General features: G+C 41.2%; 1 protein-coding gene across 1 annotated transcript; it reads right to left on the minus strand.

Annotated features, from left to right (window-relative positions):
* Positions 1 to 4,954: 4,954 nt before the first annotated feature.
* Positions 4,955 to 8,555, minus strand: dcun1d1 (DCN1, defective in cullin neddylation 1, domain containing 1 (S. cerevisiae)). The gene is made up of 7 exons (XM_046321682.1): positions 8,173 to 8,555; positions 7,052 to 7,265; positions 6,727 to 6,895; positions 6,362 to 6,492; positions 6,176 to 6,258; positions 5,909 to 6,005; positions 4,955 to 5,596 (listed from the first exon to the last, which is right to left on the minus strand). Exons 1-7 carry the CDS (start codon positions 8,173 to 8,175, stop codon positions 5,520 to 5,522), a joined length of 774 nt encoding a protein of 257 aa, XP_046177638.1. The 5' UTR covers positions 8,176 to 8,555; the 3' UTR covers positions 4,955 to 5,519.
* Between the last annotated feature and the right edge of the window lie 6,665 nt (positions 8,556 to 15,220).

Consider the following 15,220-nt stretch of genomic DNA (forward strand, 5'->3'; position numbering starts at 1 on the left):
GTTTCAGAGGAAACACCGTCATCATGCTGAAACATGAGGGGATGGCGGTGGATGAATGGCACGACAATGGACCTCAGGATCTGTGCATTCAAATTGCCATCAATAAAATGCAATTGTGTTTGTTGTCCGTAACCTATTGTTATAGCACATTACATTAGTGGTTATGTAGCCTGTGTTACAGAGGCAGTTGACATAAGGGCACATTAAAATAAGTTGCCTGTCATCGATAGCAATCGTTATCACTGCCTACGACAGACATAACGTCTTATGTAACTGTTATAAAGGTTTTATTATGAATGCATACATAAGGGGGACGACAGTAAAGTGTGACCCAATATTTCAATGTTTTGCAATTCATGGTTTGTTTTCTGTCATAGAATAATAGTAACACGCTTGTTATCATGCTGGGAAACCAGTTCTTTGTTCATGGACAGGATCCGTGACTCGGCCTCTTCAGTCCTATCGTTCAGAAACGCCCCCTTGAAGCAGGCTGTGGAGTGTATTGTTTGTTGCCCTAGCGATAGAATCCTCAAACAAACAAACACGTAAATACACACCCGCACGCACAAACATACAGACGACACACACACAGATTTGATTGTGCTGTCAGGTGGTTAAGAGTGAGTTGTCAGAGGAGTCTATTTTCGACCTCTATTGTTCTTGGGACGCGAGGGAATGTTATTAACACAAGCAGCCAATGTAAGCCAGGTGATGAACCGAAAAGGAGAGAGATAATGATAGGGCTTAGGACAAATCTAGAACACTGCACATGAGAAAGGCAGAGAAAGAGGGAAAGAAAGAGAACGGTAAAGTAACACAAAATGGAAATTAAGTACACAAAAGGCGATTACAAACTGGGTGATTCGAGCCCTGAATGCTGATTGGCTGAAAGCCGTGGTATTTCAGACTAAGGGCTGTATCCAGGCACTCCGCATTGCGTCGTGCAAAGAGCACAGCCCTTAGCCATGGTATATTGTCCATATACCATACCACCTCGGGCCTTTTGCTTAATTACACTCCAGGTTCATAAAAGAGTGAGAAGATGATGGCCCAGTGGAAAACCCATGCTCACGTAATGGCTAGGGCCAGGAGTTTTTCCCTGGTCAGGTCCATGTCGTCTCCTGATACTCCTCACCTTCAAAACACAACAGGCATAGAGGCCTGGGCTTCGTAGGAATCAGGTTGTCTCACTAGGAACGTTTCCTCATACTGTACGTACTGGATACAGTCACTTGGTTGAAGGATTTGCGATAGGTTGTGTCGCGCCTGTTGACGACGTGGAGCGTGTTCTCCAGCGCTCGGATCACCTTCTCCTCTTTCTCTCGGTCAGCCTTACAAGAAGCACATCACCCATGGTAGAAACATATATTCAGTTGATTTGGAAACAAAGTTCCATTCGCTTAAAACAATTAACACAAATGTCAAAACTAAACTCAGCAAAAAAAGAAACGTCTCTTTCTCAGGACCCTGTCTTTCAAAGATAATTCGTAATAATCCAAATAACTTCACAGATCTTCATTGTAAAGGGTTTAAACACTGTTTCCCAAGCTTGTTCAATGAACCATAAACAATTAATGAACATGCACCTGTGGAACGGTCGATAAGATAACAGCTTACAGACGGTGGGCAATTAAGGTAACAGTTATGAAAACATAGGACAATAAAGAGGCCTTTCTACTGACTCTGAAAACACAAAAAGATGCCCAGGGTCCCTGCTCATCTGCATGAACGTGCCTTAGGCATGCTGCAAGGGGGCATGAGGACTGCAGATGTGGTCAGGGCAATAAATTGCCATGTCCGTACTGTGAGACGCCTACGACAGCGCTACAGGGAGACAGGACGGACAGATGATCGTCCTCGCAGTGGCAGACCACGTGTAACAACCCCTGCACAGGATCAGTACATCTAAATATCACACCTGCGGGACAGGTACAGGATTGGCAACAACTGCCCGAGTTACACCAGGAACGCACAATCCCTCCATCAGTGCTCAGACTGTCCGCAATAGGCTGCGATAGGCTGGACTGAGGGCTTGTAGGCCTGTTGTAAGGCAGGTCCTCACCAGACATCATCGGCAACAACATCACCTACGGGCACAAACCCACCGTCGCTGGACCAGATAGGACTGGCAAAAAGTGCTCTTCACTGACGAGTCGCGGTTTTGTCTCATCAGGGGGGATGGTCGGATTTGCATTTATCGTCGAAGGAATGAGCGTTACACTGAGGCCTGGATCGGGATTGATTTGGAGGTGGAGGGTCTGTCATGGTTTGGGGCGGTGTGTCACAGCATCATTGGACTGAGCGTGTTGTCATTGCAGGCAATCTCAACACTGTGCGTTACAGGGAAGACATCCTCCTCCCTCATGTGGTACCCTTCCTGCAAGCTCATCCTGACATGACTCTCCAGCATGACAATGCCTTCAGCCATACTGCTCGTTCTGTGCGTGATTTCCAGCAGGACAGGAATGTCAGTGTTCTGCCATGGCCAGTGAAGAGCCCAAATCTCAATCCCATTGAGCACGTCTGGCTCCTGTTGGATCGGAGGGTGAGGGCTAGGGCCATCCCCCCCATAAATGTCAGGGAACTTGCAGGTGCCTTGGTGGAAGAGTGGGGTAACCTCTCACAGCAAGAACTGGCAAATCTGGTGCAGTCCATGAGGAGGTGGCCACACCAGATACTGGCTGTTACTTTTTATTTTGACCCCCCTTTGATCAAGGACACATTATTCAAGTTCTGTTAGTCACATGTCTGTGGCACATGTTCAGTTTATGTCTCAATTGTTGAATCTTATGTTCATGTAAATACTTACACGTGTTCAGTTTGCTGAAAATAAACACTGTTGACAGTGAGGACATTCTTTTTTTGCTGAGTTTACATAGCATTGTCAAAAGTCAAAATTGGCTTTATTGTAAAAATTTATGAAAACAAATGTTTTTCTTGGTCTTAATTTAAGGTTAGGGTTAGTAATGAGGTTGTTTAAAATCAGATGTTAATAAGACAAATTGTAGAAATATATTAAATATACACGTCTACCAGCCTTGCGACTGTGATATATAGACCTTAAGGCCGAGACAATAAGACACGGTGGCAGAATAAATTTAACCACACCGGTGTTGTTTCACAAAAACCGGACAGCAACCTCTTTCCAATGAAGCCCACAAAGCATATTGAATGTACAGTAACAGACAGTTACATGACCTACAGCATGATCAAGCAAGTTAATGTTTCCGAAATTTTACAACCACTAAACAACTATTGATTAAGAACCACAGGGAGTTACCGCAAGTCGCAAAGAAAACAGGGGCTGCCTCCACTATTCCAGCATCATCAAATCACCTCTACTTAGTCTAATACAGTGACAACTAAAATATATTTTTTAAACAATTTAGTCCAATCAACGTAAGCTAAATATGATCTGGCTGTCCATGGTTCTGTACGCTCCTGCAAGTAGAAAAACATGTTGACTCACTTTACTTGTAGAGAAACGCCAATACCATCCTAATATAATAATAATAATAATATAATAATATAATATATAATATAATAATTCATGTTGATGAAACGGTCTGTCACTCAGTACAAGGTTTTAATTTTTGTTGTCCTAGGCTCTGGCTAAAATGCTTGCTCACTAACCTAACTTCCATTCATGGCCGTCGTTAGCTAGTTAACAGTAGCCTTCTACATCTAGCTACATATTGAACCTCCATCCTCTCAGGCCAGGAGCACAACAATGTATGAATTAATGGTTGGATCAGAATTGCATTATAATTATTGTCCAGTAGAGAATTAAGTAAAACCACAAGTCCAAATCCCTCTCTCCATCCATGGCTAATTTAGGAAAGTGACCATTTTAGCTAGCTGGCTAGCTAGCCACCAGAGGACAACATCACAACGAGATAAAACCAATTGTTACATGTCTATGTACTCTAAATAGGATTTGATAGGAGTGATGCCAAATCCAAGCTAGTTACCCATTACACTTTTTTTTTGGTGAGCCAGGACCATTCAAGATTGAGCTCGCTCAGTTTAGCTCAAGGCTGATTGGGCAAGGCTGATTTGTAAGGGGAGGCCAGATGCTCGCTGGCTTCCCTTTCCTTCAATGCTACGGGAGGCAACAATTTCGTACTCAGTTGGACAGCATCAGATAGATGGCCTTACACGTAGAGAGAGGGGTGCGGTTTCGCTCGCTCGGATGCTTTCTCCTGTGAGATACATTCAGCCTCTTACAAACACAGAGACGAAAGACACATTTTCGAGGGGGGGGCCTGGCTTCCCTTGGGATCCATGAATACACGCCATTGCTCGTTGATGAGAGGTCGAAGGAGAATGGCAAGAATCAAGCAAGCTAACAGGTGGGCCACAAACAGGTAAATAATTGCACAGTACAACAGTGGTGTGCAGAACAGTATCTCAGAACGCACTTGTCGGTCATTGTCACGGATGGGCTATTGCCTGGACTACCGCATCTGGTTCTACTCCTATCGGCTAAGAACAAAAGCGGCTCCAATGGGCACGCGATCACCAACACTTGAGTGGAACAACATCACCTAGTCCGACTAATCCCTGACACTGTTGCGTCATGCTGATGGCAGAACCAGGATTTGGCGTAAAGAGCAGAGTCCATGGCCGCATCCTACCTGGTGTCAACGGAATATAATCACTCATTTGTAGAATGCAAATGGACAGGAAGAAGCCCAAACAGATGTCATATTTGACTAAAACCATTTAAAACCTTTTAGTATACGATCACATCCCTTTCTATGAGTGGGAATATGTTGGAACAGAAAAATAAAAATATGTATAACCCCCCCCTCCAAATTGGAACAATAGTACATCCTTTCAGCATATGCCAGACAAGTTCATATGAAATGCAACTTTCTGGTATAAACTTTTGCATAGAAAAATGACAGACAAGTGTGCATCATCAACACACAAAGAGCCTTGGACACATTAAAAAGATACCAAATTGAAACATTTTATTACCTTATACATGTGTATTGAAAAGCATTATGCTTAAAACCAAAGAAAATATTACAATCAATGCTTTTGTACTGGTCAGTCACACAAATGTCTCATAAAACAAAATTCATAGCAGGAATGCACACAAAGTATTAAAATTCTATTTCATATTTAAAGAATGACATTCCCTCACGGACCCTTGTATTTAGAATACGATACAATTGTATGTGTCTTTTCAGGGTGTTGGTTTGCTTCACGCGAACCTTGACCGCGTATACTAAACACTGGGACAGGAACTGTAAGGTCCAGGATGGCGACTCCTCTCCAGGAGGCTAGAGTCGACGCAAAAAAGCCCCATACTAAAGATAAAAGCCCAAACCACCACAAGACGACCGACGAGGAGACATGCCTTTTATATAGTCTTTGTGTAAAACATCTCAGTCCTGAGGGCTGGAAAAGGCAACAGATCTCAGCTCAGTGCAGTCCCCTGTGCTCCGTTTCACCGCCTTGGTTGTGTTTTTTTGTATAAACAAACGTATGGACGTTCCGAGTTTGGGAACCTAGACTGCTGTGCTTTTGGTACCGATGTGCGGCCGCGCAAACTCCACAAAATCGTCAATGAGGACTGGCCACGCTCCTTGGAGGGAAGAGACAAAAATGACAGAAAAACAATGAAATGTCTCTATTAGACCCATGAGGTAGAACATTGACTAGACAATATTCTCACTAATGTTTCATGCTTAAAATGAAACTTGCTTTATCTTAAAAATGGAAGCACAAAAGATGCTGGGTTAAGAAAGAAAACAACCTTTAATATCTAGTGATTATTGGAAGAGGCAACAAGTGGGCTGGCTCCATATTGTTCCATTAACAACCAATTCCATTGTCATGCACCAGACCTGAGGCAATGGATAGCTATAGTTTAGTTTAAAAAAAAAAAAACACAAACCTTCCTCGTCATAATTGGACATGTCATCAGTTATCATTGTGCTGAAGTCTAACAAGAGGTTCCAGGTGTCCTTAGGGATTGATCGTTTATGATGCTCCTGCAGGGGAAGTAGAGGAAAACATCCACATGAGCATCAAGAGAAACAACTAACCTCCATTTATCATCCAACATGTTTATTGAAGCCTTCAACTGAAGCAAATCCACCATTCCATTTCCCTTCGGGGGACCAATAAAATTTATTAAATTAAGTTAAAATAAATAACTTACCACTAAAAATGTATTCCACAGGTCCAGGAATTTGAATCTTCCAGCCAGTACTAAATTCCAATACGCAATTGCCATTTCTAAGTCTAGAAAATGCACAACAATGAGCACATGTCTGAGAGAAATCCAAGTCCAAGGAGCAGAGTAGACTATGAAAATAGATCAGGAGAGTCAAAATTGATTGCTTACCCAAACCTTTCTGGCCAGGATTCTTTGCAAAGTTAAATGTAAATTGGTAAAAGTCCTTAAATTTCCCTTGGTCCTTTAACTCTTGCTCCATTTTTGGTAGTTGGGCTTTTAATTTCTCTATACTGTCACACCTGAGGAGAACAAAATAAGCTTTAGCACCAATTACTGGTTTAAGTGTTAGCCTACCCGATGTGGAGAAAGAGCTTAACCTACATTCGGTTACACAACTAAATGGCTGATAGAAGAAATTGTCATCACTATAGTTACATGATGAAACCAGGTAACACAAAAACATGTCACTTAGAGTCAGTCAAATTGGACACAGAAATAAAGTGAAACCTATCTCTTGCAAAGCCAGTCCTCACCCTTGTTCTGCCATCCCGTCCATGAACTCCTGTCTGGAGAACTCGCACTGTGTTGCTGCCCGGAACTTCCAGGCAATGAGGAGCACACTAATACTGGCCGGGTCCAGGCCCAAGTCGTCACAGAACTGCTGGATGCCATCTATACCGATCTTGTTGTCATCTTGTGGGTCTAAGTAAAGGATAAAGGGGGTGGGTTCAATTAATACTTTCATCACTGTGAGCAACAGCATGCATGGCATACAGCAGTTTTTATTTTTACAGCCAGTAATACTGCTGTTGTTTTAACCGTCTTAAAACCTTCACAACCTTGAGTTATGACACTTACCTCTGTATCTGTTGTAGAGCTGTTCTAACTTTTTCTTGTCTAATGCTCCTTTTAGATTCGAATGGTAGAGGTCTGGATTTTGGAAAAAGTTGTCTGTGGCGACATCTAGTTTCCAGTCATTCTGTGACAGACAGGTCAATGCAGTCTTCTCATTCGATTGTGTGAAGATCATGAACTGTCGAACTTTATCCTTCTGTGAGGACTTCAGCTTGTTCTGTGTAAAGAGACATTTCCAGGACAAACAATATGGAGTACGCAGGTTAAAAGACAACCTGTAGCTTTCATTCTGACAATGCTTTGACAAAACTAAAAACCATTCATTGTAACTCCTGCGCATTTTCCAAATGACACCCTGGAGTATAGCTCTACTCAGGCTCAGAATTGTGAGAACTTTCAAAACTGTATAGCCTTAGGTAGAAATGCCATTCCTGGCAGCATTCTGCAAACCTAACAATACATGCATCCAATGCACACTTCTTCTGATGGTATATTGTCAATAAGCACAACCTTGAATGCATGTAGTCATTTAGTTGTGGAATGACTTTCCTCTAGGTATCTACTCAACATAACGTAACACTGCTTAGTCGACTATGCATGCGAGAGGTTTGGGTGCAGAACATTGTTACCATGACATACAGAGTACAACAATTGTACCATTCACACATTCTAATCCAGTATGCACTACTTAGCCAAGGCGTTTATAGGCAAAACAAACAGGCCTACTCAAAGCTATGATCCGCGACGGCGCATACATGTTCATTTTAAAGACAAGCTAGCGGAGATTGGCCGGCTTCTTTAGCAAAGTTAGATTGCTAAATTGACTCTCTAGTATATGTTGTTGGCTATAGCGGTCTGACAACCTAGCTATGCTGCATTATTGACACGCTAGCTAGCCTGGTTGTTCAATGACAATGAACCGAAATCCAGCCGAGTTGCTAAAAAACTAGCTAGCTAACAGTAACAGCTAGCGTTAGCAGTGTTTAGGATGAAAAACAAAGGTAACAGATAACCGTTTACGCAAGTTTGTTTAAATTCAGTGTTCATGGTGTTAATGTGATAAACTAAGGAGGGGATAACTACAAATAGACACCAAAACGAAATAAACAGAACATATTCCTCACCATGTTTGTAATTGCCCGACTCTCGTTTTCCCACCGCTGTGAAGCAGGCAAGAATAACTAGCTAAACTCTTCCGGGTCACGGATTTTTGCAACCTTTCAGAATAATGGTGTGTTCGTAAATTCACTTTGGAATGGCTGAGTGAGATCTGGGCGTTCATATATTCAGAGCTTTTCGCTCTCGGAGCGCACACTGGACCCTCTGGCCGAGGAGTAGGACTGATCCGATCGTTCTGACCTTACAACCGCAGTCCAGTACCCAAGCTAAAGTTGGCTAGCGAGCTAGAAACTTACAGACACAAGTGAGAGAACTCACTCTGACAATTTTACTCGCCTTTAGCATACTTAACTCGCATGTAACTGTGCCGCTGGCAACAGTTTAATGGCGTTTTGTTACACCGGTCATATTGAGCGTTCGTAACTTCATCAGTTTTTCTGCGATCTGGTACACTCAGACGAGAGCGCTCTGAAATAGGAGTAGATAGCCAGAGCGAATTTACGAACGCACCCTAAGAAATGTATAAACATTTTAGAAAGTCCCGTCCTGATAACTTTGTAAATTAATTATTATGGGAAATGGGCACCATTGTCGATATATTTTACAATAGTTATCATACAAATAAGGATTACAAATATTCCTATAAAATGTGTTTTTTTTTCAAGACTATATTATCAACACATGTTTTGTGTGTGTAATCTTGTAATTTATTGGACTGTACACAATTGTCTGTACTTTGTGTCGCAGTGAAATGGTGGCCCATTCTACTCAGGAGTATTTCTACACTCCAAATCATTATGCACAGTGGAAACCCGTCATTCAAATCAGCTTTTGCAGTTCCGATTTTTTCGCGGCACAAATCATTCTTCATTGACAGTATGGCCAATGTTGAATGTTTATCATTTTAAACTAAGAAAAGAGAACATTATTCTTAGACTTGGGACCACACAGCCACTCCGCTGAATAGCAGGATAAGGATTGGAGAGCCCCACCTGTATTGAGCTCCACATTTTTAGTAAACCATTTTTGGGGGGGCTTGCCTGTTTTTCATGTTATTTTGGCATTAATATCACATATCAGATACACATAAATTATATATAAACTGTATCGGTGCTCATCGGCCATTGAACATAAACATTACACAACAAGTTGGAAATTCAACAATGAGTGGTTTGGAAGGAATCAGTGTCTAACTGCAAGCATTGCAAAACAATCATTAGCCTGCTATTCAGTGGAGTGGCTGTGTGGTCCCAAGTCTAAGATCAAGGGTCTCTTTTCCTAGTTTACAATGATAAACAGTCAACATTGGCCATGCTGTCAATGAAGAATGATTGTGCCCCATGTAGGTTATAGGCTACATGTGGTGCACATGTAGCCTATGACCTGTTTTTAAGAAACGTAATCATTGAATATTGTAAGAGCTTTCATTGTCAGCTCATATACCCACTTTATTTATCCTACGGTTCTGGCTTGGTGTATGGGGAGAACACTGTAAGAATGGCCCATGTTCTGAATTCTGTCGCTGTGCATTTCAAACGTGCTGTGAACAAATATTTATATTGACTACATCCGTCCTAACTCGTCCATTAATGTCTTAATCCAAATTACGGATTGCGTCTCATCTGCTTGTCGTCCCCTTATGCCATAGTTTATACATCTCAATTGTCAGTAGAAACCACATTTGTTTAAGCAAGTCAGCCATATCAGCTATGTTTTTTAAAGGCAGTAAATGAGGCTGAATTAACGGTTTCACTGCCAGACAAGGCTCCACATATGGCCAGGTGTAGCAGTGGTATAATGCGATTAATGTATTGTTTAGTGTTGTGTTGTGTAATGATTTTGCTGGCATGCATCCCACATATTATTATTTTTGCCCCAAAGATTTACTTGCTAAAATCGGCACTTGATTGTGTGGCCTTTAAGGCCAGGTACTATAGACTGAAAATACATTTTTGCATCTACCTATCAATTTTGCATTTTGGTGGTATTTTGGTCCATAAACATTAGTATTTTCAAAAGGTAAACTGAACAATTTCCAAAACTTTAGGAAAATGTATATGTCTTTAGTTTGTCATACTAATTTTAAATTGTATTACATTCAGATTTTTTTTTGTCACTGGCCTACACACAATACCCCATAATATCAAAGTAGAATTATATTTATAAATTAATTCAAAATGAAAAGCTGCAAAGTCTTGAGTCAATAAGTATTCAAACCCCTTGTTATGGCAAGCCTAAATCAGTTCAGGAATAACAATTTGCTTAACAATTCACACTCTGTGTGCAATAGTGTTTCTCGTGATTTTTGAATGACTACCTCATCTCTGTACCCCACACATACGATTATCTGAAAGGTCCCTGAGTCGAGCAGTACATTTCAAACACAGATTCAACCATAAAGACCAGGGAGTTTTTCCAATGCCTTGCAAAGAAGGGCACCTATTGGTAGATGGGTAAAAAAAAGCAGACATTAAATATCCCTGTGCGCATGGTGACGTTATTAAATACACTTTGGATGATGTATCAATACACCTAGTCATTACAAAGATACAGGTGTCCTTTCTAACTCAGATGCCGAAGAGGAAGGAAACTGCTCAGGGATTTCACCATGAGCCCAATGGTGACTTTAAAACAGATACAGAGTTTAATGGTTGTGATAGGAGAAAACTGAGGCTGGATCAACAAAATCGTAGTTACTCCACAATACTAACCTAATTGACAGAGTGAGAAGGAAGTCTGTACAGAATAAAAATATTTCAAAACATACATCATGTTTGCACCAAAGCAATAAAGTAATACTGGGAAACAAATGTGACAGAGCAATTCGTTTTTTGTCCTGAATACAAAGTGTTACATTTCAGGCATATCCAATACAACACATTACTGAGGACTACTTTCCATATTTTCAAGCATAGTGGTGGCTGCATCATGTTATGGGTGTGCTTGTAATCACTAAGGACTGGGGAGTGTTTTAGAATAAAAAGGAAACCGTATGAAGCTAAGAACAGGAAACATCTTAGAGGAAAACCTGGTGCAGTCTGCTTTTTCCACCAGACACTAGGAGATTAATTTGCCTTTCAGCAGGACACTAACCTATAACACAAGGCCACATCTACACTGGAGTTGCTTACCAAGAAGACAGTGAATGTTCCTGAGTGGCCGAGTTACAGTTAAATCTATAGTCGTGGCCAAGAGTTGAGAATGACACAAATATTAAGTTTCACAAAGTCTGCTGCCTCAGTTTGTAAGATGGCAATTTGCATATACTCCAGAATGTAATGAAAAGTGATCAGATGAATTGCAATTAATTGCAAAGTCTCTCTTTGCCATGCAAATGAACTGAATCCCCCAAAAACATTTCCACAGCATTTCAGCCCTGCCACAAAAGGACCAGCTGACATCATGTCAGTGATTCTCTCATTAACACAGGTGTGAGTGTTGAGGAGAACAAGCCTGGAGGTCACTCTGTCATGCTGATTGAGTTCGAATAACAGACTGGAAGCTTCAAAAGGAGGGTGGTGCTTGGAATCATTGTTCTTCCTCTGTCATCCATGGTTACCTGCAAGGAAACACGTGCCATCATCATTGCTTTGCACAAAAAGGGCTTCACAGGCAAGGATATTGCTGCCAGTAAGATTGCACCTAAATGAACCATTTATCGGATCATCAAGAACTTCAAGGAGAGCGGTTAAATTGTTGTGAAGAAGGCTTCAGGGCACCAAAGAAAGTCCAGCAAGGGAAAGGACCGTCTCCTAAAGTTGATTCAGCTGCGGGATCGGGGCACCACCAGTACAGAGCTTGCTCAGGAATGGTAGCAGGCATTTTCATACGCACAGGGAGATGACAACTTTTGGAGGATGGCCTGGTGTCAAGAAGGGCAGCAAAGAAGCCACTTCTCTCCAGGAAAAAACATCAGGGATAGACTGATATTCTGCAAAAGGTACATGGATTGGACTGCTGAGGACTGGGGTAAAGTAATTTTCTCTGATGAATCCCATTTCCAATTGTTTGAGGCATCTGGAAAAAAAGCTTGTCCGGAGAAGACAAGGTGAGCGCTACCATCAGTCCTGTGTCATGCTAACAGTAAATCATCCTGAGACCATTTATGTGTGGGGTTGCTTCTCAGCCAAGGGAGTGGGCTCACTCACAATTTTGCCTAAGACCACAGCCATGAATAAAGAATGGTACAACACATCCTCCGAGAGCAACTTCTCCCAACCATCCAGGAATAGTTTGGTGACGACCGTACCTGAAAATCTATGGCAATATCTTATAATGGTTGTCTAGCAACGATCAACAACCAATTTGACAGAGCTTGAAGAGTTTTGAAAGGAATAAATGGTCAAATGTTGCACAATCCAGGTGTGGAAAGCTCTTAGAGACTCTACCCAGAAAGACTCACAGCTGTAATCACTGCCAAAGGTGCTTCTATAAAGTATTGACTCAGGGGTGTGAACACATATGTAAATTTGATATTTCTGTATTTCATTTTACAATACATTTCTAACATTTAAAAAAATGGTGTATGTGTAGAATCAATTTAATCCATTTTAAAATCAGTCTGTAACACAAAATGTGGAATAGGTCAAGGGGGATGAATACTAGGCACTGCACATCAATCACTTCAAAGCTCACTACATTAAATGAAACATCATTTAGAAGGCCATTTCATAGCGTGTTACAAACTGCACTAGGCCTGTATTTAATAAATGACTTTGAAAAGATGGTGATTGGGTCTAAATAGGAGTTTGTTGTTTGGTAGTCTAAATTCAGTGTAACTGTCTTTAACATTAACTTCTTATGGCTAGGGTTTCCGCTAGTGGTACCCTTCGACAACATTCTGCTGAAAAGGCAGCGTGTGAAATTCAAAAATATATATTTTAAATATGTAACTTTCATACATTAACAAGTGCAATACACCAAATGAAAGAGAAACTTCTTGTTTAACTACCCACCGTGTCCGATTTCAAAAAGGCTTTACAGCGATCTACTGATAAATCTACTAATAATATGCATATATTAGCAACTGGGACAGAGTAGCAGGCAGTTTACTCTGGGCACGCTTTTCATCCAAACGTGAAAATGCTGCCCCCTATCCCAAACAGGTTAACTGCCATTTCCCCGAAAGTCAGACTCTTTCCCACACGCCAAATCATTTTTCTCAGCTCCAGAAGCACCTGCATTCACCAAATTGTGTGTGGTTATCCTTAGCGGGAATTGTTGATATGTTGTCCTTTTTTTCTAGATAACATTTTCTTTGGAAAAATCTTTAGTGTTTTACAGATAGAAAGATGAAAAAAGTATTTATCCACAATCTGCTCCGGACAAGTCTGGTCCTGGAGTGTCTTAACAGAATAAAACCCAAAATGTATTCGTGCAATATGTAAATATGCACATATTTAATGAAATATTGCCTCACGTGCATATTTTTATACAATATTTCAGAACTATTTTAATACAATAAAGTTTTATATTTGTGTCTACATTCAACCGGTAAAATATTAAGGGGGGGTGAGGGGTTATGAGGGTGTGTTGCCTGGCCTTAAATCAAATCAATCAAAATGTATTTGTCACATGCTCCGAATACAACAGGTGTAGACTTTACCGTCCTCTGTTCTCTCTCCTCCGTCCTTTCTCTTCCATGACACAGAAACCGATAAGTGGTAGAGGAGTGTGTCAATTCGCTAGTAGGCAAACAGAAGTGTCTCCCCCTCCTCGATAACCACCTTTCATGTTTATCCATTACTGCCTAGAGTTTTGAAATCTGCCACACCCCCTTTGAATCAGCTTTTATTTTGTCATAAGAAAAAAAACATATTTTTTTATTTATTAACCTACACACAACAGAAATATAAACTAAACATGTTAAATGTTAGTCCCATGTTTCATCAGCTGAGATCCCAGAAATGTTCCATATGCACAAAAACCATATTTATCTTACATTTTATATCCCTGTTAGTGAGCATTTGTCCTTTGCCAAGATAATCCATCCACCTGACAGGTGTATCAAGAAGCTGATTAAACAGCATGATCATTACACAGGTAAACTTTGTGCTGGCAACAATAAAAGGCCACTCTAAAATGGGCTCCCGAGTGGCGCAGCGGTCTAAGGCACTGCATCTCAGTGCAAGAGGTGTCACTACAGTCCTTGGTTTGAATCCAGGCTGTATCACATCTGGCCGTGATTGGGAGTCCCATAGGGCGGCGCACAATTGGCCCAGCGTCGCCCAGGTTTGGCCGGGGTAGGCCGTGATTGTAAATAAGAATTTGTTCTTAACTGACTTGCCTAGTTAAATGAAGGTTAAATAAAAAATAAGAATAATAACATTTTAAAAAGTGCAGTTTTGTCACGCTACACAATGTCACATTTGTCTCAAGTTTTGAGGGAGCGTGCAATTGTCATGCTGACTCCTCGAATGTCCGTCCACCAGAGCTGTTGCCAGAGAATTCAATGTTGTTGTTTTTTTACCATAAGCCGCCTTCAGAGATGTTTTAGAGGATTTGGCAGTATGTCCAGCCGGCCTCACAACCGCAGACCATGTGTATGGTGTTGTGTGGGCAAGCGGTTTGCTGATGTCAACATTGTGAACAGACTGCCCCATGGTGGCAGTGGGGATATGGTATGGGCAGACAACGAACATAATTTGAATGCACATGACGAGATCCTGAGGCCCATTGTCTTGCCATTCATCCGCCGTCATCACCTTATGTTTCAGCATGATAATGCACAGACCCATGTCGCAAGGATCTGTACACAATTCCTGGGAGCTGAAAATGTCCCAGTTCTTCCATGGCCAGCATACTCACCAGACACATCACCCATCGAGCAGCCATAGATTAGGTCCTAATTTATCTATTTAAATGAACTGATTTCCATATATAAACTATAACTCAGTAGAATCTTTGAAATTGTTGCATTTTGCGTTCATATTTTTTGTTCAGTGTATATTCTAAGAACATGGCAACCATGTTCCGTGTATGTTTGATGGAACGTTGATGGAATATTCTCCTAACCCTCAGAAAATGGTACACATGAATGCTCTTATTAAAACA

Source organism: Oncorhynchus gorbuscha, linkage group LG22 (genome assembly GCF_021184085.1).
Source record: "Oncorhynchus gorbuscha isolate QuinsamMale2020 ecotype Even-year linkage group LG22, OgorEven_v1.0, whole genome shotgun sequence".
NCBI lineage: Eukaryota > Metazoa > Chordata > Actinopteri > Salmoniformes > Salmonidae > Oncorhynchus > Oncorhynchus gorbuscha.